At 43.2% G+C, this 27,977-nt stretch overlaps 1 protein-coding gene across 1 annotated transcript in view; it reads left to right on the top strand.

The window, feature by feature from the left end:
* The first annotated feature begins 17,753 nt into the window (after nucleotides 1–17,753).
* LOC142297393 (uncharacterized) overlaps nucleotides 17,754–27,977 on the top strand; it is a 152,841-nt gene continuing 142,617 nt past the window's right edge. The window contains exons 1-2 of the mRNA XM_075341619.1: nucleotides 17,754–17,874; nucleotides 26,840–27,055. Of these exons, the coding sequence (XP_075197734.1) occupies nucleotides 26,882–27,055 (174 nt within the window). The 5' untranslated portion in view covers nucleotides 17,754–17,874; nucleotides 26,840–26,881. The remainder of the gene's footprint in view (nucleotides 17,875–26,839; nucleotides 27,056–27,977) is intronic.

Genomic DNA, 27,977 nt, shown 5'->3' with positions numbered 1-27,977 from the left:
GTCCACAACCTCAAACAGTCACACTCCAAACTCCACTATGGGGAAGACCAAAGAGCTGTCGAAGGAAACCAGAAACAAAATTGTAGCCCTGCACATGGCTGGGAAGACTGATTCTGCAATAGGCAAACAGCTTGGTGTGATGAAATCAACTGTGGGAGCAATAATAAGAAAATGGAAGACATACAAGATTACTGATAATCTCCCTTGATCTGTGGCTCCACGCAAGATCTCACCCTGTGATGTCAAAATGATTACAAGAACGGTGAGTAAAAATCCCATAACCACACGGGGGGACCTAGTGAGTGACCTGCATAGAGCTGGGACCATTGCAACAAAGGCTACCATCAGTAACACACTATACCGCCAGGAACTTAGATCCTGCAGTGCCAGACATGTTCCCCTGCTTAAGCCGGTACATGTCTGGGCCCGTTTAGAGTTTGCTAGAGAGCATTTGGTTTATCCAGAAGAATATTGGGAGAATGTCATATGGTCTGATGAAATCAAAGTAGAACTGTTTGGTAGAAACACAACTCGTCATGTTTGGAGGAGACAGAATGCTGAGTTGCATCCAAAGAACACCATACCTATTGTGAAGCATGGAGGTGGCAGCATCCTGCTTTGGGCTGTTTCTCTGCAAAGGGACAGTGTGCATGAAAGAATGAATCGGGCTATGTATCGTGAGATTTTGAGTGCAAATCTCCTTCCATCAGCAAAGGCATTGAAGATGAAATGTGTCTGGGTCTTTCATTATAATAATGATCTGAAGGAGTGGCTTCGTAAGAAGCATATGAAGATGCTGGAGTGGCCTAGCAAGTCTCCAGTTCTCAACCCCATAGAAAACCTTTGGAGGGAGCTGAAAGTCCGTTTTGCCCAGCGACAGGCCCAAAACATCACTGTTCTAGAGGAAATCTGCATGGAGAGTGGGCCAACATACCACCAACAGTGTGTGCCAACCTTGTGAAGACTTACAGAAAACGTTTCACCTCAGTCATTGACAACAAAGGATATAAAACAAAATATTGAGATGAACTTTTGTTATTGGCCAAATACTTATTTTCCACCATAATTTACAGATAAAATTTTGCAAAATCAGACGTGGTGATTTTCTGGATTTGTTTTCTCATTTTGTCTCTCATAGTTGTGGTCACCTATGATGTCACTTACAGGCAAATCTCATTTTTTTAAGTGGGAGAACGTACACAATTAGTGGCTGACTAAATACTTTTTTTCCCCACAGTATTTTACTTCAGCAGAGCGTATCCATACTCGAAATCCAGAAACATGGACAAACGTGTGTGAGCTGGAACCTTTATTTTTCCCTTGTTCTTATAATTATGGAATGGCGTGGGAATTCCTGGATTACAATGGATTACTCATTATTAAATGAGTTAGTCTCTTGTTTTCCTTCTTTACCTTTATCTTTTTATCTTTTTCAGTTGTCCATTGTGGACTACATCATATTCTGTGGACTACTTTGGATCAATATTTTTATTTTTTTATTTAAATTGGTCAAAGAGGGCAAGAGTTGGGGAGGGATTTTTTTAAAAAAAATATATATTTGTTTGTGTTTTCTTTCTCTTTACACTTAATGGATTTGTAATGGGAGTGCCTGATAGATGCCTCTCCATTACTAACCCCTGGACTTGAAGTCATCTGACAATTCACAGCTGACATCAACCCCAAAAACTATTACTCCAATTGACATTACATCAGGGCAATCAGGAAGAGCCAAGTATAGCTCCAGAATTGGTGCATCTAATGGATGTGCCAGTTCTGGGGCAGCTGTAGGCTGGTATTTTTAGGCTGAGAAGGGCCAAATAACCATGCACCTTCCAAGCCTGATAACAGCCCCCAGCTGTCTGCTTTACCTTGGCTGATTATAAAAAAAAAGGGGGGACCAATGATGCTGATGCTGGTGATGCCGAGCGCGATAGTACCCGCCCCCGTCGCACATGTGATATCTTGTGATAGCTGCCATAGTGAACATTATCGCTATGGCAGCTTCACACGCACTTACCTGCCGTGCGACGTTGCTCTGGCCAGCCACCCGCCTCCTTCCTAAGGGGGCGGGCCGTGCGGCATCCCAGCGATGTCAAACGGCAGGCGGCCAATAGAAGCGGAGGGGCGGAGATGAGCGGGACGTAAACATCCCGCCCACCTCCTTCCTTCCACATAGCCGGTGGAGGCAGGTAAGGAGATGTTCCTCGCACCTGCAGTGTCACACACAGTGATGTGTGCTGCCGCAGGAACGAGGAACAACATTGTACCGACATTATAAAAAAGGCCGACGCTACACAGATCACCGATTTATGACGCTTTTGCGATCATTTATCGGTGCATCTAGGCTTTACACGCTGTGGTTACCGATGCTGGATGTGCGTCACTTTCGATTTGGCCCCGACGATATCGCAGCTGCGATGTCGCAGCGTGCAAAGTACCCCATAGTGTTATGTGTTTTCAAATTACATGGAATATCAAAAAACTGACCCGCACATCCAACAAATGTGAACAGGTGCTAACTGAAAAAACATGGTAACTATAAATGCATACAGTCGCTCACTGAAAAAGCCAAAAATGTACAAGGGAAAATAAGGCACTGCATTACTGCAAAAGAGAGATATTTAATTTATGTATTGGCCAATGCATGTAAGCCCGAACACCAACGGCAAGGTACAGTCATATGTAAAAGTTTGGGCACCCCTATTAATGATAACCTTTTTTCTTTATAACAATTTGGGTTTTTGCAACAGCTATTTCAGTGTCATATATCTAATAACTGATGGACTGAGTAATATTTCTGGATTGAAATGAGGTTTATTGTACTAACAGAAAATGTGTAATCCGCATTTAAACTAAATTTGACCGGTGAAAAAGTATGGGCACCCTTATCAATTTCTTGATTTGAACACTCCTAACTACTTTTTACTGACTTACTGAAGCACTAAATTGGTTTTGTAACCTCATTGAGCTTTGAGCTTCATACGCAGGTGTATCCAATCATGAGAAAAGGTATTTAAGGTGGCCACTTGCAAGTAGTTCTCCAATTTGAATCTCCTACGAAGAGTGGCATCATGGGCTCCTCAAAACAACTCTCAAATTATCTGAAACCAAAGATTATTCAACATAGTTGTTCAGGGGAAGGTACAAAAACTTGTCTCAGAGATTTAAACTGTCAGTTTCCCCTGTGAGGAACATAGTAAGGAAATGGAAGAACACAGGTACCGTTCTTGTTAAGCCCAGAAGTGGCAGGCCAAGAAAAATATCAGAAAGGCAGAGAAGAAGAATGGTGAGAACAGTCAAGGACAATCCACAGACCACCTCCAAAGACCTGCAGCATCATCTTGCTGCAGATGGTGTCAATGTGCATTGGTCAACAATACAGCGCACTTTGCACAAGGAGAAGCTGTATAGGAGAGTGATGCGAAAGAAGCCGTTTCTGCAAGCACGCCGCGAACAACGTCACCTGAGGTATGCAAAAGCACATTTGGACAAGCCAGTTACATTTTGGAAAAAGGTTCTGTGGACTGATGAAACAAAGATTGAGTTGCATGGTCATACAAAAAAGCGTTATGCATGGAGGCAAAAAAACACGGCATTCCAAGAAAAGCATTTTCTACCCACAGTAAAATTTGGTGGAGGTTCCATCATGCTTTGGGGCTGTGTGGCCAATGCCGGCACCGGGAATCTTGTTAAAGTTGAGGGTCGCATGGATTCAACTCAGTATCAGCAGATTATTGACAATAATGTGCAAGAATCAGTGACGAAGTTGAAGTTACGCAGGGAATGGATATTTCAGCAAGACAATGATCCAGAACACCGCTCTAAAACTACTCAGGCATTCATGCAGAGGAACAATTACAATGTTCTGGAATGGCCATCCCAGTCCCCAGATGTGAATATCATTGAAAATCTGTGGGATGATGTGAAGCGTGCTGTCCATGCTCGGCGACCATCAAACTTAACTGAACTGGAATTGTTTTGTAAACAGGAATGGTCAAAAATACTTTTATCCAGGATCCAGGAACTCATTAAAAGCTACAGGAAGCGACTAGAGGCTGTGATTTTTGCAAAAGGAGGATCTACAAAATATTAATGTCACTTTCATGTTGAGGTGCTCATACTTATGCACCTGTCAAATTTTGTTTAAATGCGGATTGCACATTTTCTGTTAGTACAATAAACCTCATTTCAATCCAGAAATATTACTCAGTCCATCAGTTATTAGATATATGAAACTGAAATAGCTGTTGCAAAAACCCAAATTGTTATAAAGAAAAAAGGTTAACATTAATAGGGGTGCCCAAACTTTTACATATGACTGTATATCTCTGTAATCCGGGAACCTAACTTAAATGCCACTATCTGGGTTAAAATCATCCGTATCTGGGCAAAATACCACTATTTGGACTACAAACCTCCATATATGGGCTGCTAGGCTCCTGCTATAATGGATATGAACACAGCCAGGTCTTAGGGCGGAGTGCTCAGTCAGAAAAAGACTCACTAGAAATTTAAAAAAATTGACCAGCACATCCAACAAATGTGAACAGGTGCTAACTGAAAAAACATAGAGATATACCTTGCCGTTGGTGTCCGGGCTTACGTGCATTGGCCAATACATAAACTAAATATCTCTCTTTTGCAGTAATGCAGTGCCATATTTTCCCTTGTACATTTTTGGCTTTTTCAGTGTGCGACTGTATGCACTAAAATTACATGTGACACGGATGTCACACGGATGGACAAAATGGACCGTGCAACACGTGCATTGCTTAAACAGACGTGTGAAGGGGCCTCAGAATCTCTTGGTAATTTCAATTTTCAATTAATCTAAAAAAAAGTTTTATGGACAAATCCTATAAAGCTCCAAATAATTCTAATAAAATGCATAAAACAACAGAAAGTAAAATACTGTATATTCAGCATGCACAACATTTTTCTCCTTGGCATTTTTGCATACTTGTGTTTTTAATAAGAAGCAGCATGCTCCAGGTGTAAAACCTGTTACAAAGCATGAAAATGATACATGACTGCTCAACAGTAGAGTTGAGCGCGGTTTGTGGTTCGAGGTTCTCCAGTTCTAGGTTCGAGTGATTTTGGGGGCTGTTCGAGATCGAACTAGAACTCGAGCTTTTTGCAAAAGCTCGATAGTTCTAGATACGTTCGAGAACGGTTCTAGCAGCAAAAGCAGGGCTTTTTACAGCTACAGTGTGCAGGAGCCATCGCTGGCAGCCTACCAGAAGCTGGTAACCAAGATAAACATCGGGTATCCAAGCAAAGCGCTTTGGTTAGTAACCCGATGTTTATCTTAGTTACGTGCAGGAAGCCCACACTTCCCCGCTCAGCTCGCTCCGCCCCCTCCTGCCCGCGGCATGTACACATACATACACACACACACACACACACACACACACATGGTCCCGCTCGGCTTACCTGCGGTGATGAAGTCCCGCCATCCCGACCTCAGCGCTGTCACTGTCCTCCATGGCCGCCGCTTGTCACATCACCTCTCGCTTCCGACCCGAGACTGACTAGCGGTGACGTCACGGGCCTCTCGCGATATTTGGCTGTGGAGGCGGCGGTCATTGAACTCAGTGACAGGTGCTGTCAGCAGTGCAGGAGATCAGTGCAGGTAATGTACCTCGCTGACAGCAGCACTTGTCATCCCCTGCAGTGACCTGGGCTGACCCATTGATGTTAGCTCAGGTCACTGCACTGCTCTCTCAGCCAATGGGGAACATCCTGCTCTTCATTGACTGGGACAGTGTGGATCGTCATGGCAACCCCTTGGATTTGTTTTTCATTCTAATAAATTGGTTAAAGAGGGAATGTTTTGGGGAGTGTTTTTTCAAATAAAAATGTGTTTGTCGTCTATTTTTTTTTATTACTGACTGGGTTGGTGATGTCGGGTATCTGATAGACGCCTGACCTCACCAACCCCAGGGCTTGATGCCAGGTGACATTACACATCTAGTATTAACCCCATATATTACCCCATTTGCCACCGCACCAGGGCGTGGGATGAGCTGGGGCGAAGCACCAGGATTGGCGCATCTAATGGATGCGCCACTTCTGGGGCGGCTGCGGCCTGCTATTTTTAGGCTGGGGAGAGTCCAATAACCATGGACCTCCCTAGTCTGAGAATATCTGGCCCCAGCTGTCTGCTTTACCTTGGCTGGTGATCCAATTTTGGGGGACCCCTACGTGTTTTTTTTTTAAAATTATTTATTTAATTTAAAATAACAGCGTGGGGTGCCCTCAGTTTTGGATTACCAGCCAAGGTGAGGTTGCCAGCTGTGGTCTGCAGGCTGCAGCCGTCTGCTTTACCCTAGCTGGCTACAAAACTAGGGGGAACCCTACGTCATTTTTTTTTTTCATTTTTTTGGCTAAATACAAAGCTAAGCACCCCTTAGTGCCACATGAAAGGCCCCAAAGGGTGCTCCACTTTTTCTCCATTTTTTCTCCACTTTTTCTCCACTTTGTCTACATTTTTTCTCCACTTTTTCTACATTTTTTTCTCCATTTTTTCTCCACTTTTTCTCCACTTTTTCTTCACTTTTTCTCCACTTTTTCTCCATTTTTTCTCCACTTTTTCTCCACTTTTTCTCCACTTTTTCTCCACTTTTTTCTCCACTTTTTTCTCCACTTTTTTCTCCACTTTTTCTCCACTTTGTCTCCACTTTTTCTACATTTTTTCTCCACTTTTTCTACATTTTTTTCTCCACTTTTTCTCCACTTTTTCTTCACTTTTTCTCCACTTTTTATCCATTTTTTCTCCACTTTTTCTCCACTTTTTCTCCACTTTTTCTCCATTTTTTTCTCCACTTTTTCTCCACTTTTTCTCCACTTTTTCTCCATTTTTTCTCCACTTTTTCTCCACTTTTTCTCCACTTTTTTCTCCATTTTTTCTCCACTTTTTCTCCATTTTTTCTCTACTTTTTATTCATTTTTTTCTCCACTTTTTCTCCACTTTTTCTCCACTTTTTTTCTCCACTTTTTCTCCATTTTTTATCCATTTTTTTCTCCACTTTTTCTCCATTTTTTCTCCACTTTTTCTCCACTTTTTCACAATTTTTTTCTCCACTTTTTCTCCACTTTTTCTCCACTTTTTCTCCACTTTTTTTCTCCATTTTTTTATCCATTTTTTTCTCCACTTTTTCTCCATTTTTTCTCCACTTTTTCTCCACTTTTTCTCCACTTTTTCTCCACTTTTTCTCTCCACTTTTTCTCCACTTTTTCTCCATTTTTTTCTCCACTTTTTCTCCATTTTTTCTCCACTTTTTCTCCACTTTTTCTCCACTTTTTCTCCATTTTTTTTCTCCACTTTTTCTCCACTTTTTCTCCACTTTTTCTCCACTTTTTATCCATTTTTTTTCTCCACTTTTTCTACACTTTTTCTACACTTTTTCTCCATTTTTTCTCCACTTTTTCTCCACTTTTTCTCCACTTTTTCTCCATTTGTTCTCCACTTTTTCTCCACTTTTTCTCCACTTTTTCTCCATTTTTTCTCCACTTTTTCTCCACTTTTTCTCCACTTTTTCTCCACTTTTTCTCCATTTTTTCTCCACTTTTTCTCCACTTTTTCTCCACTTTTTCTCCACTTTTTTTCTCCACTTTCTCTCCATTTTTTTCTCCACTTTTTCTCCATTTTTTTCTCCACTTTTTCTCCACTTTTTCTCCACTTTTTCTCCACTTTTTCTCCACTTTTTTTCTCCACTTTTTCTCCACTTTTTTATCCATTTTTTTCTCCACTTTTTCTCCATTTTTTCTCCACTTTTTCTCCACTTTTTCTTCACTTTTTCTCCACTTTTTCTCTCCACTTTTTCTCCACTTTTTATCCATTTTTTTCTCCACTTTTTCTCCATTTTTTCTCCACTTTTTCTCCACTTTTTCTCCACTTTTTCTCCACTTTTTCTCCACTTTTTATCCATTTTTTTCTCCACTTCTTCTCCATTTTTTCTCCATTTTTTCTCCACTTTTTCTCTCCACTTTTTCTCCACTTTTTATCCATTTTTTTCTCCACTTTTTCTCCATTTTTTCTCCACATTTTCTCCACTTTTTCTCCACTTTTTCTCCACTTTTTATCCATTTTTTTTCTCCACTTTTTCTCCGTTCTTTTTCTATGGTCGGTCTACCCATTAGCTCTGCCATGCATACTGTAGCTCTACACCTACTGCACATGTTACTTTATGATTGACATCTCTTTCGTACCAGAGCTGTCTAAGCCTACTCTGACCCCATATTTGTCATTACTATATTGTCCTTGTACTGTATTATGACATTTGTATCATGTGTTTCATTTCTTGCTGTGTTGCAATTTTTTTGCTGCATCCCAATTGTACCTCTACATTGTTCGAGTTTATGTTATTGTTCTCTCACTCTTATGTGATACTGATTATTGTCATTTTTCATGATTACATGCAGATAAGTCCAATCTGACGAAGGCTCAGGCCGAAACGTCATTTGTAACTTGTTTTGGACAAAAACATATATGCTTATGAAAATTTTTTTTTTCTTAATACGGACCAATAAAGAGTGATTTTGCATTACCATCTGTTGTGACTTACTGACTTAGTCTGGAAGATTTAGAGTGCCGAGGTTACTCACTAATTTTATCTATTATTACCTCTGAGCACCTATATACCAGTGAGCAGAGCTTCCTCTACAGTAGTTCTCCTGATTAGGCATGCCCTTACCTCATGAGCAGGGCATTGCAGCTTTGGTAGCAACCATTACGACATGGACTCTGCTGCTGTGGACCCGAGAAGAGTGAGTGCAGATTCATTGCACCCACACTCCTCACATGAAGGGTCCGCACTCCTAGAAAATGGGGGATACGTTCCCTGAGTGTCTCCCCCCCATATTCTAGACGGTCCAGAGTCGTCGTGGGACCCCTTTATTTTTTTTCTTACAATAAATTGGTGAAAGAAGAAATGTTTTGGGGACTGTTTTTTCAAATAAATTTCTTTTGTCGATTTTTTTTTTTTTTTTGTTAGTACTGACAGTTTATGATGTTGGGTATCTAATAGACGCCATGACATCACAAACTGCTGGGCTTGATCTCAGGTGACTTTACAGCTAGTATCAACCCGATTTATTACCCCATTTGCCACTGCACCAGGGCACGGGATGAGCTGGGGTGAAGCGCCAGGATTGGCGCATCTAGTGGATGCGCCACGTCTGGGGTGCCTGCGGCCTGCTATTTTTAGGCTGTGAAGGCCCAATAACTATGGACCTTCCCACCCTGAGAATAGCAGACCACAGCTGTCCGCTTTACCTTGGCTGGTGATCTAATTTGGGGGGGACCCTACTTTTATTGTGTAATTATTAATATTTATAAAATAATTATAAAAAAGAGCCTGAGGGGACCTCCACATTGGATCCCCAACCACGGTAAAGCTGCCAGCTGTGGTTTTCAGGCTACAGCCGTCTGCTTTACCCTAGCTGGCTATCAAAAATGGGGGGACCCAACGTCATTTTTTTTTTAACTATTTTTTAAATAGAAAAAATTAATGGGCTTCCCTGTATTTTGATTGCCAACCAAGGTAACGGCAGGCAGATGGGGGTGGCAACCCATAGCTGTCTGCTTTATCTGCGCTGAGAATCAAAAATACCGCGGAGCGCTACGTCGTTTTTTTAAAGATTTATTTTTACAGCACTGTCATGTCCAGCAATCAAAATACAGGGAAGCCCATTTTATTTTTAGTTATTTAAATAAATAATTAAAAAAAATATATATGGGCTCCCGCTGCATTTTTTGTATTGCTAGCTAAGGGTAATCCAAGCAGCTACTGGCTGCTAACCCCCACTGCTTGGTGTTACCTTCACTGGCAATGGAAAATCCAGGGAAGCATTTTTTATTTTTTTTGCCAAAAAACTACAAAAAAAGGACGTGAGCTTCGCCATATTTTTGTATGCTAGCCAGGTATAGCAGGCAGGTGCTGGAAGAGTTGGATACAGCGCCAGAATATGGCGCTTCTATGAAAATGCCATTTTCTGAGGTGGCTGCAGACTGCAATTCGCAGGAGTGGGGCCCAGAAAGCTCAGGCCAACCTGTGCTGCGGATTCCAATCCCCAGCTGCCTAGTTGTACCTGGGTGGACACAAAAATGGGGCGAAGCCTACGTCATTTGTTTTCTAATTATTTCATGAAATTCATGAAATAATAAAAAAAGGGCTTCCCTTTATTTTTGGTTCCCAGGCGGGTACAAATAGGCAACTGGGGGTTGGGGGCAGCCGTACCTGCCTGCTGTACCTGGCTAGCATACAAAAATATGGCGAAGCCCACATAATTTTTTCAGGGGGCAAAAAACATCTGCACACAGTCCTGGATGGAGTATGCTGAGCCTTGTAGTTCTGCAGCTGCTGTCTGTCTGTATGGAGAAGAGCAGACAGGAGCTGCAGAACTACAAGGCTCAGCATACTCCATCCAGGACTGTATGCAGAATTTTTTTGCCCACCAAAAAAATGACGTGGGCTTCGCCATATTTTTGTATGCTAGCCAGGTACAGCAGGCAGCCACGTGCTGCCTCCAACCCCCAGTTGCCTATTTGTACCCGGCTGGGAACCAAAAATATAGGGAAGCCCGTTTTTTTTAATTATTTCACTTATTTCATGAAATAATTAAAAAACAAATGACGTGGGCTTCGCCCCATTTTTGTGTCCAGCCGGGTACAACTAGGCAGCTGGGGATTGGAATCAGCAGCACAGGTTAGCCCGAGGTTTCTGGGCACCTCTGCTGCGGATTTCAGTCCGCAGCCGTCCCAGAAAATGGCGCTCTCATAGAAGCGCCATCATCTGGCGCTGTATCCATCTCTTCCAACAGCCCTGGAGCCGGGTGGCTTGTTGGGTAATCATGAGTTAATACTGGCTTTGTTTTACTAGCCAGTATTAAGCCAGAGATTCTTAATGTCAGGCACGTTTGACCCGGCCATTAAGAATCTCCAAAAAAGGGTTAAAAAAAAACACCACACAGAGAAAAAATACTTTAATAGAAATAAATACACAGACACATTAGAGACTCCATCTTTATAACCCCCTGTCAGCCCTCCACGATCCTGCTCTTCTGTCTTCTTTCTTTCTAGTGTAGTAGTAGTGACGATTGTAGTGAGGATGAGGTTCCCCAGCTCATCACTTGGGGCTGGGGAACCTCATCCTCACTACAATCCTCACTACAATCGGGAAGCAGCGTGCAGCCTTCACTCCGTGAGTGATCAGTGCTGGCTGTCAGCGGTAACAGCGGTAACGCTGACAGACGCGTTGCCATAGCAACGGTGCTCTCGGAGCCGCGGTTAGCGGTGATGTCACCGCTAACTGCATTGCTATGGCAACGGTGATCTCCGTTAATGACCGGCTGTGTCAGCCGGTCCCTAACGGAACGGGGAGTCGACCGTGTGCTAGAGCATGTCGCCTGTACATGGCGATACACATATGTGCACCGTGTACCGGAGAGATGCACTCGCAGGTCCTACATGACGCGTCATAGTCATGTGACCAGTCTGTAGCCAATGAGATAATAGCCTTGTGACTGGTCACATGGCTATTTTGACGTCACGATAGGTCCTGCATCTCTGCTGGCAGTGCAGGTCACCGGGAGGATTAAGCGATCATCGGATGGAATAGCGGCAGGAGACAGAGTGCAGAAGGGATCGCGGGGACTGGTAAGTGTTATGGCAATGTTTATTAACTGTTTGTGTACATTTATAATGCATTTTTATGTGTTTGTGATTGCCTCCCATTATAGCCTATTGGTTCGAGTTCAGTTCGTCGAACGTTCGAAGAACCGAACTCGAACGGGACCCCCGTTCGGCGAACCGACCTCGAGCCGAACCGCGACCGGTTCGCTCATCTCTACTCAACAGTAAGTAGTAGTATCTGCAGGAGGTGGAGATCTGTGTGATGAGGTTCATAGGTGCTGATTAAGTTAGATAAATAGTTGGGTAAAAGGTGACCAGGAATATCTGCTAGAGGAAAGGAGACACGAGATATCTGTGAGGTCACAACAGCTTTGGGTAGAGGAAAGTTGAAGCTTCAGACCATGTTTACATGGAAAGCAAACAGCGGCTTTGCCTTGTTCTATAAAGTAAATGACTGCAAAGCATTTTGTTATTTTATACAATATAAGGACAGGTGAATAAAATTTGCAACCAATTTCCACAAAAAATTCCGATTTTCAGTTGCCTCCATTTTTTTTAATTCTGAGCACCAAAAAAGAATTTAAAAAAAACCCAGAAAACTCTTTAAGTCACTTCTTCTCAGCCTTCCCCATACTGATCCTGCCATCATCTCTTCTTTTTGTTCTTTTCCGAAGTGTTCTTACTTTCATTCTGGTCTTCCAGTAGAGCGCCACCGCTGACCGGTCCCAACATGGATGAGTAGAGACTGAATGAGGCAGTTATCATTGACACCTACAAAAAGACCAAATCAAAAGTAAGACTCAACTAGATAAGAAGGGACAAGAGCCTCACTCTCATAGACATAACACAGAGTTGATCACCAATACTTTTTACGAGAATTTGGAGGTATCTGTGAGAATTTTTGTCCTGAACATGATTTTTGAGGTCAGATACTGATATTGTGGAGATGCCAGGTTCACAACTGTGGGTCTAGTTTATTCCAAAAGTGTTGATGGGGCTAATTTTGGGTCATGGTCTTCCACCAAACTCACCCAAACATATCTTTATGGGCATTGTGCACTGGGCACGGTCATGTAGAATAGAAGAGGGCCTTCCCCAAACTGTTTCCACAATGTTTAAAGCTAACCTTTACTTCCACCATTTATACTTTATATATGATTTCACCACCTCAACAAAATTCCCTAAAGCACAGGCAAAGGAGAATTAATGGTAAAAATATTTTTACAAATATATATCCACATATATCTCATAACTAAGATGGTGCCTATATAGTGCATACATAGGCCATGCCACTGTGAGGTAAGTAGCTAGTGGTACAGATTTCATCGAGCGCCCAAGTGTCTCGTGAACTGCTCATGTCTGCATCAATTAATTTGAGTAAAACTGAGGATTTTTTAATGAAAGTTCTATTATTAACCCTACTGTCATGTTATGGGTAGGGATGGACGGACCCGACTGTAAAACGGTGCAGGCCCCGGGCCTGGGATTCCCAGTTTTTTATGCGGATCTGCCACTTGAGAAATTAATAAAAATGAAGGAAAAATAAAGAAAATAAGAATGAAGCAAGCACTTCATACTTACCAAGACTCCGTCGCAGCTGTACACTACTCCCGCACAGCTGTAGGCTGCTCCTGCGGCCTCCCTGGGCCGCTCATCATTGCTCATCCATATGCACTGCTTTCCCTGCCCTATAGCTGGGGTTGGCCTAATCGTTATTAGGCCCCCAGCCTAAAAAAAGCAACCTATAGCTGCCCTAGTGTGTTGCATCCATTAGATGCGATAAGCTGTGTGCTTTACCCAGCTCTTCCCGATTGCCCTTATGTGGTGTCAATCGGGGTAATGAAGGGTTAATAACAACCCACAGCTGCAACTAAGCACTAGATTAGTGATGGCAGGCATCTATGACACCCCCATAACTAATCTGAAAGTGAAAGTATATAAGCACAAACACAGAAAAAGTCCTTTATTTGGAATATAATACTAATAAGCACCCTCTTTCACCACTTTATTAACCTCAACACACCCCTTCATTTCCAACGTAATCCATACGAGGTCCCACGATGGTCCTGGCTCTGCTACCCTGAGCATTGAGAGACCAAAAACATGTCTGAGCTCTCCAGGCTCCGGGAAACAATGACAGGAAGGACCTGGCTGGCAGCAGTGACATCACTCAGTTCACCAGAGGTCATACCCAGGTTGCCACGGTATGACCTCTGGTGACTTGAAGCCCTCTGGCTTAAAGTACGGGGCCGTGTCCCGCTCCCCGCCAGCCCTTTAACACTGACAGTGTTGGCTGAGGGTTGGGGAGTGCAGCCTGCACCCCCCCTGCCGATACTGTCACTGATAAATTTCAGGGCCGTATCCAGCTGCGATTAGCGGTGACGTTACTCAGGGAAGGAAGACCATGGGAACCTTTCTGCTGTAACCACAACTTACCTGAGTGACATCACAGCAGTTACAGCATGTGGACATGTTCCATGATCACACTCTGTGACTTTAGATATGTAGCACAGCCAGGACCATTGTGGGACCTCGTGTGGATTACGTTGGAACTGCAGGGGTGTATTAGGGTTAAGAAAATGGTGAAAGAGAATGCTTTTTTGTATTTTATTCCAAATAAAGGATTTTTTTTTGGCAGGAGATGTAGCTTGGGTGCAGGAATATGGTGTACATATTTCATCACCAAATTGCATCTCTTGACCCAAAAATGCAAAAAAAAAAAAAATTCCTGCCAGGAGGTGCAAATTTGTGCTGAAATCTGGTGCAGATGATTTCAGCACCAAATGTGCACCTCCTAGGAGAAAACTACAGCAAAAAATGCAGCAAAAACCGCTGCAAAAAAATGCGTAAAAAACACGATTTTTTTTTTTTACATGAGGTGCAAATTGGGTGCAGGAATATAGTGAAAAATTTCATCACCAAATCTGCATCTCTTGGCAAAAAACCCTGTGGTTTTCTGCCAGGAGATGCAGGTCTATGAACTCAGTGCACTAACCCGAGGTCAGGTTACCTGTGATCACAGGTGAAGGACCCTGGGAACCTCCAGCTGTGATAGCAAATGACCTGAGTGACATCACCGCTCATTGCGTAGCTCATTATTCTCTGCACTCACAGCGGGCAGTCATGCTCTATGGCCGCTCACTGTAACTTGAATGTTGCAAAGCTGAATCATTGTGGGACCTCGTGTGGATTACTTTGTACCTGCAGGGGTGTGTTGAGGTTAATAAAGTGGTGAAAAAGGGTGCTTTTTTGTATTTTATTCCAAATAAAAAAAATTTTTTAGTGTTTGTGTTTGTTTATTTTCCCTTACTTATTATTAATGGGGTGTCATAGATGCCTGTCATCACTAATCTAGGACATAGTAGCAGATGTGGGCTGTTATTAACCCCTCATTACCCTGATTGCCACTGGATCAGGGCAATTGGGAAGAGCTTGATAAAAAGCCCAACTTGTCGCATCGAATGTATGAAACAATTCTGGGCAGCTGGAGGCTGATATTTTTATGCTGGATCTCCCCAGCTTGAGAATACCAGCCCCAGCTGTTGGGCTTTATCTTGGCTTGGTATCAAAATTGGGGGTGACAGCACGTAGGGGTTTTTAAAATATTTATTTAAATGTTTTTAAAAAGTTGCATGCAGTTCCTTTTCTTTTGCTACACAGCCAAGATAAGTGCAGGACTGGGGCTACAGCCTGTAGCCATGGGCTTTATTGTGCTGAGTATCTGAATATGGGGGAACCTTGCACTAATTGTTTTATTTATTGATTTTTATGCCATGATACTGACAGTAGATGCTAGAGTGTAGGGGCTCCTTCCAGGTATGATGTAATTTCAAAACGCCCCTATCACATGATAGGAGCATGTTCAAAATGCCATCCAATGTCTCCAGCCAGAATAAACATCATTTTTCCAAGCCCACATGGACATTGAGTTGTTTATAATAGAAGCAGGGTTAAGACCCCCAGATAGGGAGGTGCAGTGGGTCGAAACCCCCTCTTGCATGATTATGGTGGACAAGAGGAAACATTGTGACACCCAACAACCAAGCGAGTCACGATCACTAACCTGGAATGAGCCCATATATTCTAGGATCATGGTAGATGCTATAGTGTATGGCTCCTGCAGTTACACTGCTTTTCCCACACCCTGGCCCCTGTGATTGGATGCAGTCACCTGACATGCTGCCACTCAGGGTGGGGACGCACCTGACTGCAACCAATCAAAGGCACTGGTGGGCGGGGAAAGCAATGCATATGCATGATCAGTAGTTAGCGGCCCAGGAAGGGAATGCGAATCCTGGGAGCATCATACAGCCACACCTTCTCATTTGAAGAGTTTTCTTTATTTTCAAAACTCTGAAAATTGTGGATTCACATTGAAGGCATCCAAACATTGAATTAACACATGTGGAATGAAATACTTAACAAAAAAGTGTGAAACAACTGAAAATATGTCTTATATTCTAGGTTCTTCACAGTAGCCACCTTTTGCTTTGATTACTGCTTTGCACACTCTTGGCATTCTCATGATGGGCTTCAAGAGGTAGTCACCAGAAATGGTCTTCAACAGTCTTGAAGGAGTTCCTAGAGATGCTTAGCACTTGTTGGCCCTTTTGCCTTCACTCTTTGGCCCAGCTCACCCCAAACCATCTTGATTGGGTTCAGGTCTGGCATAGCACCCCATCACTCTCCTTAGTCAAATAGCCCTTACACAGCCTGGAGGTGTGTTTGGGGTCATTGTCCTGTTGAAAAATAAATGATGGTCCAACTAAATGCAAACCGGATGGAAAAGCATGCTACTGCAAGATGCTGTGGTAGCCATGCTGGTTCAGTATGCCTTCAATTTTGAATAAATCCCCAACAGTGTCACCAGCAAAGCACCCCAACACCATCACACCACCTCCTCCATGCTTCACGATGGGAACCAGGCATGTGGAGTCCATCCGTTCACCTTTTCTGTGTTGCACAAAGACACGGTGGTTGGATCAAAATATCTCAAATTTGGACTCGTCAGACCAAAGCACAGATTTCCACTGGTCTAATGTCCATTCCTTGTGTTCTTTAGCCCAAACAAGTCTCTTCTGCTTGTTGCCTGTCCTTAGCAGTGGTTTCCTAGCAGCTATTTTACCATGAAGGCCTGCTGCACAAAGTCTCCTATTAACAGTTGTTCTAGAGATGTGTCTGCTGCTAGAACTCTGTGTGACATTGACCTGGTCTCTAATCTGAGCTGCTGTTAACCTGCGATTTCTGAGGCTGGTGACTCAGATAAACTTATCCTCCACAGCAGAGGTGACTCTTGGTCTTCCTTTCCTGGGGCGGTCCTCATGTGAGCCAGTTTCTTTGTAGCGTTTGATGGTTTTTGCCACTGTACTTGGGGACACTTTCAAAGTTTTCCCAATTTTTTGGACTTACTGACCTTCATTTCTTAAAGTAATGATGGCCACTCATTTTTCTTTACTTAGAATTTGTATTATGGCAAGAAAAAAGCAGCTAACAGTCTATTCAGTAGGACTATCAGCTGTGTATCCACCAGACTTCTGCACAACACAACTGATGGTCCCAACCCCATTTATAAGGCAAGAAATCCCACTTATTGAACCTGACAGGGCACACCTGTGAAGTGAAAACCAAGCCAAGCAAAAGGTGGCTACTTTGAGGGACCTAGAATATAAGACATACTATCAGTTGTTTCACACTTTTTTGTTAAGTATTCCATTCCACATGTGTTAATTCATAGTTTTGATGCCTTCGATGTGAATCTACAATTTTCAGAGCAATGAAAAGAAAACTGAATGAGAAAGTGTGTCCAAACGTTTGGTCTGTACTGTGTATATATACAGTATATATATATATATATATATATATATATATATATATATATATATATATATATATATAAAACGCAGGCACACCACATTAACATGGAAGGAGTGAAAATGTTTTTCACCCCACATGAGACCTCATGTCAAAAGGAGGATAAAGTTATAACTACTGAAATGTCATAAAAATGATGAAACGTTGCTGATCCCATGAAGGGGTTAATCTACACATGAAGGGAGTGACATATTCCATAAGTCAGTAGCACATTTCCGCCTATTTCCTGAGCTATATAATGGGTGGAGCAGGTTCTATAGGATAAGAATTTTCTTCTGGCTTAAATATTTTCCAAGTGTCTAAATCTAGAGGATTCTCAGAGAGAAGACCCGGGGATTGTATCTGCTGGACTCTCCGCGCTGCACAAAGTAAGACTTAAAGATCTTAGACTTTTTTAATATTAAACAGGACTTTGCCTCCATGATATGGGGACATTGTAAATGAAACGTCACCGAAAGCTGCAGTGCAAACCTCACAAGTAAGGAGAGGTCTCCAGAGAGGAGAACTCCAAATCACTGGAGTGAATGCATGCAGCAGCTGAGCTATGTATTATGAGGTTCTGCAGCAGCTGAGGACTGTATTATGAGGTTCTTTAGCAGTTGAAATGTGTATTAAGATGTTATGCAGCAGCTGTGATTTATTATGAGGTTTCGGAGCAGCTAAGCTGTGCATTATAGGGTTCTACAGCAGCTGAGGTGTGTGGTATGAGGTTCTACAGCAGCTGGGATGTATTAGGAGGTTCTGCAGGAGCTGGGGTTTGTATTTTGAGGTTCAGTAGCAGCTGAAGTGTGTATTATTTGGTTCTGCAGCAGCTGAGATTTCAATTTTAGAACACATAGCAGCTGACTTGCGTAATATTAAAATTAGGGATGATCGAATACCAAAATATCCGCTTCGACGAATATCCAACGAATAGGTCGGCACTATTCGCGAATATTCGATCCGCAATGTAAGTCTATGGGAAGCTCAAATAATTTCACGTTGGACCTACCGGCGACCTGTGGTGACTGAGGAAAAGGCTGAAGTGGATGGGATAAAGCAGGAACAGTATGAGCACAGCCTGTAGAAGGTGCCTGACTGCATTTCAGGTGTCTTGGAATAACATGTTCAGAGCAGCATACGGCTTTTACTTAGTCACTAGAACAGCTCTCAAACCAAAGTAATCGCTTTTTTGACAAACAGAAGGCAAGTCTTTCGGTCTTTCTCTCTGTCTGTCTGTCTTTCCCTCTCCCCCCTTCTCTCATACTCACCGATCACCGGCACGGTGCTGCACGGCTGTCACAAAGCTCCAGTGGCTCCTCCTCTTTTGAAAATGCCGGCCGCTCATTATTCCATCTCGTATTCCTTCCTATGCCCACCGGTGCCTATGATTAGTTGCATTTAGATGAGCCCCCACACTGAGTTACAGCTGTCTCACTGCAACCAATCACAGCCGCCAGTGGGCGGGTCTATGTAGTGCAGTAAAATAAATAAATCATTTAAAAAAAACGGCGTGCGGTCCCCCAAATTTTGATACCAGCCATGATAAAGTCACACGGCTGAAGGCTGGTAGTCTCAGGATGGGGAGCCCCACGTTATGGGGAGCCCCCAGCCTAAAGATATTAGCCAGTAGCATCTCATAATTGCCGCATCCATTAGATGCGACAGTCCCGGGACTCTACCCGGCTCATCCCGAATTGCCCTAGTGCGGTGGCAATCGGGGTAATAAGGAGTTAATGGCAGCCCATAGCTGCCACTAAGTCCTAGGTTAATCATGGTAGGCGTCTATGAGACACTCCCCATGATTTACATGTAAGTGAAAGTAAATAAACACATACACCCGAAAAAATCCGTTATTTGGAATAAAAGACGAAAAAAAAACCACCCTCTTCCACCACTTTATTAAAATCCCCAAATACCCCTCCAGGTCCGGTGTAATTCTTACAAGGTCCCGCCGCGGTGCATCCATCTCTTCTACATGAAGCTAACAGGAGCGACCGTAGAACACCGCTGCTCTCTGCCAGCTCCACGCAGCAACTGAAGTGAGACGCGCAATCAGCGGTGATGTCACTCAGGTCACCTGAGTGATGGCACCACTGATCGCGTGGCTTACTTCAGTCACTCAGGGGATTTGCAGTCACCGGTGTGTCCTTCACCTGTGATCGCAAATCAGGCAGCGGCACACAGACAGAGCCGTGCAATGACAATGAAGGCAGGTGAAGTTCATCCAAGTTAAATCTGATCGCGCGGCTCTGTCTCGCAGCCAGCCATGTTGTATGGGGATGTAGCAGAGCCAAATGGGACCGCACTGTCAAAAATGCATCCAAAACGCTGATCGGGAATATTTCCATTCCCTGACAGCAAGCAGAGATGGTGGGAAATGTTTCCATTCATTGACAGCAAGCAGACATGTTGGGGAATGTTTCCATTCAATGACAGCAAGCAGACAAGTTGGGCAATGTTTCCATTCAATGAAAGCAAGAAGAGATGATGTGGAATGTTTCCACTCACTGACAGCAAGCAGAGATGGTGGGGAATATTTCCATTCACTGACAGCAAGCTGACGTGTTAGGGAATGTTTCCATTCACTGACAGCAAGCAGAGATGATGGGGAAAGTTTCTATTTATTGACAGCAAGCAGAGCATAGAGCATGGCTGGCTGCGAGACAGAGCAGCATGATCAGAATGAACTCAGATGAACATCACCCGACTTCATTGTCATCGCGCGGTTCTGTCTGTGTGCTGCGACCTGATTTGCGATCACAGGTGATGGACTCACCGGTGACCGTAAATCCCCTGAGTGACTGAAGTGAGCCGCGTGATCAGCGGTGCTTTCACTCATGTGACGGGTGGCCAGCTACAGTCCTCCACCTGAGAGCGGTGGCCGCAGGTCACCTGAGTGACGTCACCACCGATTGTGCAGCTCACTTCAGTTACTGCGTGGAGCTCACAGGAGATGCGGTGTACTACGACCGGTCCTGTCAGCTTCGTGTAGAAGAGCTGGATGTGTCGTGGGACCTCGTGAGAATTACGTCGGACCTGGAGGGGTATTTGGGGATTTTAATAAAGTGGGGAAAGAGGGGTTGTTTTTTTGTCTTTTATTTCAAATAAAGAATTTTTTCGGGTGTATCTGTTTATTTACTTTCACTTACAGGTTAATCATTGGGGGTGTCTCATAGATGCCTGTCATGATGAACCTAGGACTTAGTGGCTGCTATGGGCTGCCATTAACTCCTTATTACCCCGATTGCCACCGCACCAGGGCAATTCGGGATGAGCCGGGTAGCGTCCCGGGACTGTCACATCTAATAGATACGGCAATTCCGGGCAGCTGCTGGCTGATATTTTTAGCCTGGGGGGCTCCCCATAACATGGGGCTCCCCATCCTGAGAATACCAGTCTTCAGCCGTCTGGCTTTATCTTTGCTGGTATCAAAATTTCGTGGGACCGTACGCCGGTTTTTTTAATTATTTAATTTTACTGCACTACATAGACCCGCCCACCGGCGGCTGTGATTGGTTGCAGTGAGACAGCTGTCACTCAGCGTGGGGGCGCGTATTACTGCAACCAATCATAGGAGCTGGTGGGCGGGGGAAGCAGGGAATACGAGATGGAATAATGAGCTGCCGGCATTTTCAAAAGCAGGAAAAGTTTCCGGAGCAGTTTGACAGTTATGCAGCGCCGCGCCGGTGATCGGTCAGTGATCGGTGAGTATGAGAGAGAGGGGGAGCGGGAGAGACAGACAGACAGACAGACAGAGAGAGACCGAAAGACCTGCCTTCTGTTTGTCAAAAAAGCGATTTATGGGGCTGATGGCAGCTACTGGACTCTGTGTTCAGCCCTTACAAGGACAATTTATTAGTTGGATCTAAGAGCGCTGTCCCTAATACAATACAGTCTATCTACACCACCAGCTCCCTATGGCTGCATGTTCACAAAATGGTCGCTGGCTTATATAGCCCTATGACGCTGTGCAGCCAATTCAATCACAGTAACGCCACAACAAAGATGTCTGCGGCGTTACTGTGAGGGCAAGCAACATCAGATGTCCAATTTGTATGAATCAGCTCACCATACAAAAGCCCAATCCCGATTCCGTCCTGGAGCACGGACAGGCACTGCCACAGCCCAATGAAATACAAAAAAAGAGGATGTCCAGCTCTTCAGGCAAAGAATCACGTCTTTATTTCATCATGCAGACACAGAGAATGACATGACCAGCACTACGCGTTTCAGGTGAAAACACTCACCCTTAATCATGATGCTGGAGAGACGGTGCTACAGAGTTTATATGCAAATGCTGATTAGTAGAACAGATGTTTAAATCACTTAAGCACTTTACATATTCAAAAATAAAGTTACCATGAAAGTTATTACATGTAAAATAAAATGCAAATACAAATACAAAATAAGTATCAATGGTTTTCTGGACTAAGTTAGGAATGTATATAAATTCTCACATATTAATTGTGGTGCACAAATATACATATGCAGATAGAACATCTACAAGTAAGTGCACATAAAATATATGCAAATGCATGATTCTATATACATGAATGAATCTGCACATATATGAGGATGCACACAAGAATTTTGTATGTGCATAGCTACAATATTTTTTTAAAAATGTATATATCTCCCCCTCATGTGCTATTGAAAAATCATGCTACCTTTAATTACAATTTTGGGTGCAAAATGACCAGAGTTGCCTAAAATGACCCATTTTTGTGCAAGCGCTGTACTCCAATGAATTTTTAAAAATGTTTTAGGGAAAAAAAATTTTTAAGAAAACATTTTTTTTTATTTTTTTATTATATAGAATTTTTTTTCCCGTTTTTTTAATATTAGGCTGTACCCAACTGAGTGAGATGAAAATATATATTGTGTTCAAGCAGAGGCCACAAAATCATATTGTGAGTTATAATTATCTGTCAGATAGTACTGACAGAATAACCAAACTCTAAAAGTGCCACAACTGGATTTTGCAATGCATTCATTTCTGATTACAGCATTTGGGATTAAATTTCAACAATTTCAAGAGGAACTAAAAATGCACCCTGCGGCTAACATGCATTCCAACCAAATGAAAGAATCCATGCGCCGAAGACAAGGCAAAGAAAATCGCATTGTGGCTGAGCAGACATAACACAGAAACCACACAAGCCGCACATAGTGTGAATTAGGATCACATTGATTAAGGATACATTTTTTGTTTTTTTTTTGTTTTTTTTTATGTTGTAAGTGACTAGGTTACCAATAAATATTTTCAGACCTAATGCTCATGCATCTGGTCAGTGTTAATAAATATGTAATTACCTGCATTGTGGCTGACCAAACATGACACACAGAAACCACACAAGCCGCACATAGTGTGAATTAGGATCACATTGATTAAAAGTGAATTTTTTGTGTTGTGAGTGACTGAATTACCTATAAATATTTTCAGACCTAATGCTCATGCATGGTCATTTTGCACCCAAAATTGTAATTAAAGGTAGCATGATTTTTCAATAGCACATGAGGGGGAGATAAATACATTTTTAAAAAAATATTGTAGCTATGCACATAAAAAATTCTTGTGTGCATCCTCATATATGTGCAGATTCATTCATGTATATAGTCATGCATTTGCATATATTTTATGTGCACTTACTTGTAGATGTTATATCTGCATATGTATATTTGTGCACCACAATTAATGTCAGAATTTATATACATTCCTAACTTGGTCCAGAAAACTATTGATACCTATATTGTATTTGCATTTTATTTTACATGTAATAACTTTCATGGTAACTTTATTTTTGAATATGTAAAGTGCTTAAGTGATTTAAACATCTGTTCTGCTAATCAGCATTTGCATATAAACTCTGTAGCACCGTCTCTCCAGCATCATGATTAAGGCTGAGTGTTTTCACCTGAAACGCGTAGTGCTGGTCATGTCATTCTCTGTGTCTGCATGATGAAATAAAGACGTGATTCTTTGCCTGAAGAGCTGGACATCCTCTTTTTTTGAACATCAGATGTGTTCATTGGCTGGAAAAAAGGCAACAGGAAGTCAGAAATTAAAATGAAAGTATCCAAGTTAATACTATATTAGCCGCCGGATAGCGAATACCTCGAATACTCCATTACCCGTCGGATACCGAATAGTGGCATAGTCGCTCATCCCTAATTATTATATGTAACAGCTGAGGCTGGAATTATGATTGGTGCAGCCTGTAAGGAATGACCATCTCTACCTCCAAAGCCGGTGGAATTGTGCATTATGATAAGTTATTGGACTGCAGAGGGTCCATGTATTCTTCTTGTATAGAGGTCTCTTCTCTATGTCCACCCCTCAGTTGTGGTGTGTATTATGAGGTTCTGCAGTAGCTGAGGTGTGTGTTATTAGGACATGAAACAGTTGAGGTGGGAATTATGATTTAGTGATCTCAGAGCATATTTTTCAAGATTTATACGAAAGAGCTTTCATATGCGTGCTCCTCGTCTAGGATACCGGTCACGGCTCATATACCGTGTGCAGAATTATTAGGAAAGTTGTATTTTAGAGGATTTTTTTATTATTGATCAACAACTATGTTCTCAATCAACCGAAAAGACTCATAAATATCAAAGCTTAATATTTTTGGAAGTTGGAGTGTTTTTTTATTTTAGAATTGGCAATCTTAGGAGGATATCTGTTTGTGCAGGTAACTATTACTGTGCAGAATTATTAGGCAACTTAATAAAAACCAAGTATATTCCCATCTCACTTGTTTATTTTCACCAGGTAAACCAATATAATTGCGCAAAATTTAGAAATAAACATTTCTGACATGCAAAAATAAAACCCCCCAAAAATAGTGACCAATATAGCCACCTTTCTTTATGATGATGTGGGGCCCCGAGGTGCGGTGTCGGTGCAGCTGTGCATTACCTTCAGGGACTCCACGCGGCTGGATCTTGTCTCAGGTAGGAAATCCTCTATTTCTGATTGTCGTGACGCCACTCTCAGAATTGCGGTCAGTGGAGACCGCCACTGCAGATTAAGGGAGGCCTGGGGCTGATGGTGGGTGCAGTCAGTTGTAATAGCCTCCTGAGAGTGAGGCAAGCCCCAGGGCCCTGTGTAGGTGTGTGGAACCACAAGGCGCAGAATAACTCAACACAAGCAGAATGTCTTTCAGGGGTTTTACTCACTGTTGATGGCAGGGTGAGTAACCCGGGCGTAGCTGGGATGAACCAGGCTGGAACCAGGCGTCCTTCAGGCTGACTTATGAGGGTGGCTACTGACTCGCCTTCCTTAGCCCTTCTGTTGTTTGTGGTAACCCCGACTTGCAGTCCCTATGGGGGTCACCCAGGGAAGTTGCTGCTCCCCTCGTTTCGGCCCGTTTGCTTGTAGCCTGGACCAGGTCACTCCGGCTGCTTGCCTCCTGTGAGCTATGGGCCCTCACTTTGCTACGTGGCTGCGGACTCTGTGGTGTTGTCTTGGGGGTTTGAAGTGCCCCCTCAGGCAGGTTTGGCAGAAGAAAGCTGGATCTATCTCTGCACTGGGACCTGTTACCCCTTCGGGCCTGGTACCTCCCTGGCAGTCCTCTTACTCTCCACTCCGTTGCTCTCTCTTTAGCCTCGTGTGGATTTCGGACGGCACCACTAGGTGACCGTTCTCCCCCGTCAGTAGTCACTGCGCGTACGTTGTCAGAATGGTGTCGAGCTCCAGGGTCGGCTTCTGCTCTCCCTGAACTTCACTACCCAACTGTCCTCGGCTCACTGTTTCCTCCTCTCCTGTTCTTGCCTACGTCACCTAGCAACCAGGCTCTCTACCACACCCCTTGAGTGGAGATGGAGGCCTCGCCCCCTCCTGGGATCCCCAGGGGTCCTCCCAAAGGTACATGTGTGAGACCTGATCACTATGCGCCTGTGTAGTCACACCTCGGTCAGCCTTCTGGATCACCTGTTTTGTACTGTCCCCAGCATGGGTGCAGTACTCAGTGGTGCCTGACCAGGTCAGGGGCGCCACAATGACACTCAGCAGCCGACCATCCATAGATTCTGTCAGTTTCTTGATCTGTTTACGATCAACATTGCATGCAGCAGCCACCACAGCCTCCAGACACTGTTCCCAGAGGTGGACTGTTTTCCCTCCGTGTAGACCTTACATTTTATGAGGGACCACAGGTACTCTATGGGGTTCAGATCAGGTGAACAAGGGGGAAATGTCATTATTTTTTCATCTTTTAGACCTTCACTGGCCAGCCACGCTGTGGAGTAGTTGGATGGATGTGATGGCGCATTGTCCTGCATGAAAATCATGTTTTTCTTGAACGATAGTGACTTCTTCCTGTACCACTGCTTGAAGAAGTTGTCTTCCAGAAACTGGCAGTAGGTCTGGGAGTTGAGCTTAACTCCATCCTCAACCCGAAAAAAGGTCCCACAAGTTCATCTTTGATGATACCAGCCCATACCAGTACCTCACCTCCACCTTGCTGGCGTCTGAGTCGGAGTGGAGCTCCCTGCCCTTTACTGATCCAGCCTAAGGCTCATCCATCTGGCCCATGAAGAGTCACTCTCATTTCATCAGTCCATAAAACCTTTGAAAATTCAATCTTAAGATATTTCTTGGCCCAGTCTTGATGTTTTATCTTATATTTATTATTCAGAGGTGGTGGTTTTTCAGCCTTCCTTACCTTAGCCATGTCCCTAAGTATGGCACACCTTGTGCTTTTTGATACTCCAGTAACGTTGCAGCTCTGAAATATGGCCAAACTAGTAGCAAATGGCATCTTGGCAGCTTCATGCTTGATTTTCCTTAATTCATGGGCAGTTATTTTGCGCCTTTTTTGCCCAACACGCTTCTTGCGACCGTGTTGGTTATTTTCCATGAAACGCTTGATTGTTCGGTGATCAGGCTTCAAAAGTTTGGCAATTTCAAGACTGCTGCATCCCCCTGCAAGACATCTCACAATTTTGGACTTTTCAGAGCCCGTCAAATTTCTCTTCTGACTCATTTTGCCAAAGCAAAGGAAGTTGCCTAATAATTAAGCACCCCTTATATAGGGTGTTGATGTCATTACACTGCACCCCTCCTCATTACAGAGATTCACATCACCTGATTTACTTAATTGGTAGTTGGCTCTCAGCCTATACAGCTTGGAGTAGGACAACATGTATTAAAAGTATCATGTGATCAAAATACTCATTTGCCTAAAAATTCTGCACACATGTATGCTGCAGAGGTGGCCGGTAACTCAAATTAATAGTTAAATATGCCTCCGTTCTTGATAACGGAAAGTATTTTTAATACAGTAGCAGGTCCTTTTTTTACTTTCACATGTTACCTATTTATAATGATGAAGCCCCTCTATATGTTCACAGGTATCACTCCCTCCGTGTCCTCTTCTAGATTTCACATTCACCATGGATCTGGTCACAGTTCTCCTCGCCATCATTGTCATCTTATTTCTGGCCAGTGCTTTCAAGAACCAAAAACAAGGAAATTACAAAAACTTCCCACCCGGACCAAAACCTTTACCGATCATTGGGAATGTTCTGATGATGGACATGTCCAAACCTTACAAAACGTTCATGGAGGTAAGGAGAAAGAAATCTGTAATATAAATCAGGGGAGCACGGCCATTTCTGGTACCACATCGTAAAATTGACCCATTCCCGGGGCCAGGTACAGCTTAGATATTTATTCTCATCTGAGACATTTATGGATATTGAATGGACAAAAATTATAAACCTCAGCTCCATTAACACTAGAACTACTGGACTCGTGACACCTATATAGAAATACATAGTGCAAAGTAGTCAAAATGACTACCTCAGTTGTTCTAGTGTTAAAGAGGTTGTAAACTACCTTTACATTGATGGCCTACAGTTAGGATAGGTCATCAATGTCTGATCGAGCAGGGTCTGCCACTTGCCACCCATGCCAATTAGCTGTTATGGGTGCCGGTGGTGGCAGCAGGTAGGAGTTAAGGTTCTGTTCTGGAGCAGCAATGGTCAACTGATAGTGCCCGTGTCTGGGTACTGCACATCCACCACTCATTCAAATCAATGGGAGGCAAATGTGCATTTACCAGCCACCTGCTGCCACTGAAAATAACCGATAGGCGGCGGGTGGGGTGTCGGACCTCTGCCAATCAGACATCGATAATCCTAAGGATTGGCCATCAATGTAGACTCGGACGACCTATTTAACAGCAACAAAGAAGCTATTAAGTGTCCAAAGCTTCATAGAAATTCACAGTCCCTGAAACTTCCTTTATCTTCTCTTTAGCGGCTCCACTTCAAACTAAGTAGTGTCCAATCAAAAAGCTCCAAAAAAGCCCCAAAACATTCTAGAAAAAAAATTCTACAAACATATTACAAACTTTAAAAAAATTGGCAATGCACATACTTGCAAGTCTTGAGAATAAATATGCAGGCTTTGGATACCACATCTGTGGACCACAGCTGTTCATAAATGTCCCCCAAATTCATCTAGGCAAAAAGGATCAGAATTTGT

This window comes from Anomaloglossus baeobatrachus, chromosome 3 (assembly GCF_048569485.1).
Source record: "Anomaloglossus baeobatrachus isolate aAnoBae1 chromosome 3, aAnoBae1.hap1, whole genome shotgun sequence".
Classification (NCBI taxonomy): Eukaryota; Metazoa; Chordata; class Amphibia; order Anura; family Aromobatidae; genus Anomaloglossus; species Anomaloglossus baeobatrachus.
Note: the sequence above shows the minus strand (reverse complement) of the source record. Positions and strands in the feature narration are given on the sequence as shown.